Source organism: Nanorana parkeri, unplaced genomic scaffold (genome assembly GCF_000935625.1).
Source record: "Nanorana parkeri isolate BGI_ZX_2015 unplaced genomic scaffold, ASM93562v1 scaffold2, whole genome shotgun sequence".
NCBI lineage: Eukaryota > Metazoa > Chordata > Amphibia > Anura > Dicroglossidae > Nanorana > Nanorana parkeri.
Window position 1 is genome coordinate 2,740,718 of NW_017306270.1, and position 4,906 is coordinate 2,745,623.

Below are 4,906 nucleotides of genomic sequence, written 5' to 3' on the forward strand. Positions count from 1 at the left end.
ACTCCCATCATCAGAGAGAATGTATTTTACCCTGAAACACCTGATCACTATCAGGGGATGGGCAGTCATTTCCGGTGACCCGAATTGTGTGTGTGTGAGATCAGACTCCCTGTAAAACATTTCTCCTGTGTGCAGAGAATAAAGCGAGACTGTTAAAGCTTGTGCCACAAGCAGGACTTGCTTATTGCTGTAGAGATGATAATTTTTTGTCTGATTCCTTACTCTCCTCCCAGCTACAGAAGAACAATACAATCCTGCCCCATGCCATAAGAAGAAGCTTGCTGTGTGCATTTGTTTCATGACACCTGCGCAGCCAACCACTCCTTTGTCATGTAGATGTGACAAGATGAGAACACAAAGCAATGTGCTTTACCAGTTACTTACTAATCAATCCCTTGTTTAACTTGGCTGGGTGCTGGATTGTTATAAAGTGACTAAGAAAACTTTTCCTCTCCCCTCCCCCTCCTCTAAAGGGTTAAATGGAGGCCTGAGACTCCTGTAACCCGACTACAAGGATCCTTCCTCTCCCAGCACACTTCTATTTCCAGTACAGACCCTTCCGGGGAACTGTGCCTGTGGGCGGGGCTTAGGTGACCCAGAGACCAATCACTACCCCCCTCCCTTTCTGTATAATAAAGGGAAGGGTGGTTGACAAGCTGCATGGTGACGTCACCCGGGGAGGCGTGCCTGTGCAGCAGGCTGTACCCCAGCCTTCAGCTATTCCCTGCTCTGCTTGTAACAAAACCCAGAGCACCAGAGCCAGGCTAATGGAGGCTCTATAGACAGCAGCAGAGCCCCCTTGCATCGTTTATCATCAGGCTTTCCCCCATCACTGGAGCCTCACATTCCCAGGCTGAGGGCAGCTCTGCTCACCCCTCCCTCAGCACGATTTATTGATTATTTGGACTTGCAATTAAGTTGTTCTGATGATGTTACCAAGCCCAGTCACTTCCACACCTTTCTCTGTGAAAGACATCCTCAACCGGGAGCCCCAGTGCCAGCAGCAGCAATCCAGGGCTCTCCTAACCCCAGATCTGGATGTTGTGGACTTCCACCAGGCTTCATGTATGCTGGCAGCCGGAGACAGAGCTGCCTACACAGAGGGGGACGACAAACTCCCCTACCTGAACTCTATAGGGGCTGCTGAGGGCCATGGGGAGGTGGGCATCACTCATGACAGGTATGTGCACACTGCCCTCCGAGACTCCTGTAACCCCAAGGAAGAAGAGGAGGACGAGGATGAGGAATCGCTGGTAGATCCGAGCCACAGTGAGTACATCTCATCATCATTAGGAGAAAAGATAATGACAAGAAATAGACAAAACAACAATTGTGATGCAGAAATGATAATAATGCAAAACAACAATTATAATAATGCAAAGCAAGAGCAACATAGTAGCAGTAATAATAATAATAATAATAATAATAATACAAAACAACAGCAACATAGTAGCAGCAGCAGTAATAAAAATGCAAAACCACAATTATTACAATACAAAACAACAGCAACAAAGTAGTAGCAGCAGCAGAAATACAAATGCAAAAGAACAATAATACAAAACAATGTCAACATAGTAGTAGTAATAATAACAACAATAATAATAATAATAATGGGAAACAGCAATTATAACAATACAAAAACAACAGCAACATTGTAGTAATAGTAGTAGTAGTAATAAAATCAATAATGATAATAATAATAATATTATTATTAATAGTACAAATAACTATAAGAACTATATTTCAACAAAAACAGAATCTATGTACTACTACTGCTACTAGTAGTAGTAATAATAATAATAATAATGCAAAACAACAATAACAATTATAATAACACAAAAAAACAGCAACATTTGAGTAGAGGAAGTAACACATAAATATTTAGATATACAATAAACAGCAACAACATTATTAGTAGTTAGAATATTTGTAACAGCAATAATAATAATAACAATAATAATAATAATAATTTACAAAATGTATATAAACATATGAAGAATGATAATAGACATCCCAAACACCTCCAATGGACAATATTCATCTTGATAAAGAAGCGGCATGTTGTCCATTGATTGGGAAATTGTATTGTTGGATATAAAAGGTCAATCTGTTTATCATGAACACATGTAAATAAAATATGAATATAAAAAAACATAAAATATAATGATATATCACACCAAAGTGAAACAAGATAAATATCCCCAGCAGCATACAACATAAAACATAAAACAAGTATTCCTCACAAGCATTAAGGAGATATTCACAATAAGTGATCGCAGCTCCTCTTCCTTTTCCTCAGGATAATCATTTCATGTTCTACATGTTGTGTTGTTTTTAATATGTAATTATATTAAATATTATTGTTGGATTGATTTAGCTTTCTGTGTAACAAACCACAACCCGGCGGCGGTCTTTCTCCCTGTCATGGTTTCTGTGTTACAAACTATCATTTCTCAGAAGAACTTTAGACAAAAACTATCCGAATGTTTAGAAGAAAGTTAAATCTTTTCTCCAGAACCCCGGGGGAGGGAATCTTTAGCGCTACTATGAAATACAATAGAAATAATAATAATGATAATGATAATAAGCTGCCATTACAATTCATTTATTAAAAATATATATTTGAAATGAGAAGCGTTTTATGTTTCCATTATTGGCTTGAGATAAGCCGAGCCCTGTGGTGTTTATAGACTATAACGGTGGTAATTTGGGTGTCTTCTCTGTACAGAGGCCTGCTACTTGAACAAGTCGCCCCACCCGGAGGAGAAGTCGGACGAGTCGGAGAGACCCAAGCAGAGGAGTCGTCGGAAGCCCCGGGTCCTATTCTCCCAGGCTCAGGTCTTTGAGTTGGAGAGAAGGTTTAAGCAGCAGAGGTACCTGTCTGCCCCTGAGAGGGAGCACCTGGCCAACAGCCTGAAGCTCACCTCCACCCAGGTGAAGATCTGGTTCCAGAACAGGAGATACAAATGCAAGAGGCAGAGGCAGGACAAGTCCCTGGAGATGGGCACCCACCATCCACCCCCGCCTAGAAGGGTGGCAGTGCCAGTGCTGGTCCGGGATGGGAAGCCCTGCATTGCTGGCAGTCAGGGTTACAACAGTGCCTACAATGTAGCTGCCAGTCCCTACACCTACAACAGCTACCCGGCCTACAGCTACAACAACAGCCCTTCCTACAACACCAACTACAGCTGCAGCTACTCCGGGATCCCCCCCATCCAGCACAACGCAGGGACTAACCCCTTTGTCAACATGGGCAACCTGAGCCAGCTTGGCAATGCCACACAAGCCCAGAACCACACAGGGTCTTCTGTGCCCGCCTGCCAGGGGACTTTACAAGGGATCCGAGCTTGGTAGGACTGGCAGAGAGACTTTTTGCAATTGGACACAAGGGAGTGGATGTGATAAGGTAGCGGTGGCAGCAGCCTGTGGCCACAAACCTTCGGGATCCTGGAGGGGGCCCCATGGCCCCAGTGGTCTGTGCCACATACTGTGACACTTTGGCAGGAGGAGGAGGAGGACATCGAGGTATTATCGCCCACGACTAGTCTCTCTCTTGTTATAAACTGGGTGATCGCATGAGCACTGTTATAAACACTAAACCTAATGAACCACGTGGTCACCCAAAAAAAAGAAAAAGATGCCTTAACCCCTTAATTCCTGCTGCCAGGGCAAATGACAGCAAGCCTGAGCTTTGTGATAGATTCAGACACTGTAAGTAAACTGCATCTCTTGTACTCCAGTGTTGTCCTTGTTGGCACAGCGAATTGAACGGTGCTAGCTGTCAGTGCATGACAGGTCTGTGTTTATTGATAGCACTCTGTCAGCTGCTGCTGGACTACAGATCACAGAATCCTGTGCCCCAACACATAGCTGGAAACGCCAGTTTACATTGAATGAGTATTGAAAACACATGATCAGCATATTTCAGGGTCCCAGTCAAAGATCTCCTAAACAGTATAAGATTGACCAGGAAGATCTCAGTTTAAAAGGGAGTTCTAGATGGATCTACCCTGTGGCCCCTGGAATCACAAATAAGCTGGTCACATGCAATCAGATTTTAATCTTCCAGATGGAAGAGCAATTGTGCAGTATTGGGCGACCTATCTAAGAAATCAATTCAAATAATATCCAATCAAAGTTCCTTCAACATGAAGTTGCATTTACCTTTATTTTTGTTTTTGGTGGGTCCTGGAGGTGTTTAATGAGCATTTTGGTCAATTTCTGCATCGATTTTAATTATATTGCTATGAATAAAAATGTGTTGCTATAAATATAAATAAAATTGCTATAAATATAAATAAAATTGAGGCAAAAATGCACCAAAATGCTCACCTAAAATATTGTACTATTCATCCCAAAAATAAAATTGCACCAACATGGTTATCAAAAGGTGCTAAAAAAAATGAATGCAATAAATAAACCTAAATTGGCCCTCACCATCTATCTGATGGTAGATAATTTGAAAGGATTGTTTATATATATATTTTTATCTGGAGGATATAAATCTCACCAGTGTGTCCACTTTAGGAGCCAACCCCTCTTATTCTCGCCCCTCATCCCCTATCCGTACAATTCCTAGAATACTATTGATTATTTCAGCCCCAATATTGGAACTGATTATCCCTATCCGTGTGTTGCTGAACACCGTATTTATCAGTGTATAAGCGTCCCGATAGCTGTTGTACAGTATTTCCTCTCTTATTTCTCTATTATAAAATGGAACAAACACACACTGTACAAAAAAAAAAATCTTTTAAACTATTATTTTAATTGTACATAGCACCTTTTACTTTTCTGGGCGTATTATAGGAAAACAAATCATTTTTCTGTTAAATAAATAAAAAAAAAGAAAAAGAAAAAGAAAGTACACGGCTAAATGCACTAAAAACTGAATAAAACCAAGGTG

At 41.2% G+C, this 4,906-nt stretch overlaps 1 protein-coding gene across 1 annotated transcript; it reads left to right on the plus strand.

Moving 5' to 3' along the window:
* The first annotated feature begins 926 nt into the window (after positions 1–926).
* Positions 927–3,354, plus strand: NKX2-3 (NK2 homeobox 3). Its single transcript, XM_018560938.1, has 2 exons — positions 927–1,269; positions 2,729–3,354. The coding sequence occupies exons 1-2, from the start codon at positions 927–929 to the stop codon at positions 3,352–3,354; spliced, it is 969 nt and encodes a 322-aa protein (XP_018416440.1).
* The last annotated feature ends 1,552 nt before the right edge of the window (positions 3,355–4,906 follow it).

Excerpts from the sequence above, each read along its gene's own strand:
- NKX2-3 (XM_018560938.1), top strand. The coding sequence starts at position 927 with ATGATGTTACCAAGCCCAGTCACTTCCACACCTTTCTCTGTGAAAGAC. Across the intron at positions 1,270-2,728 it reads GCTGGTAGATCCGAGCCACA|AGGCCTGCTACTTGAACAAG; the intron begins GTGAGTACATCT and ends TTCTCTGTACAG.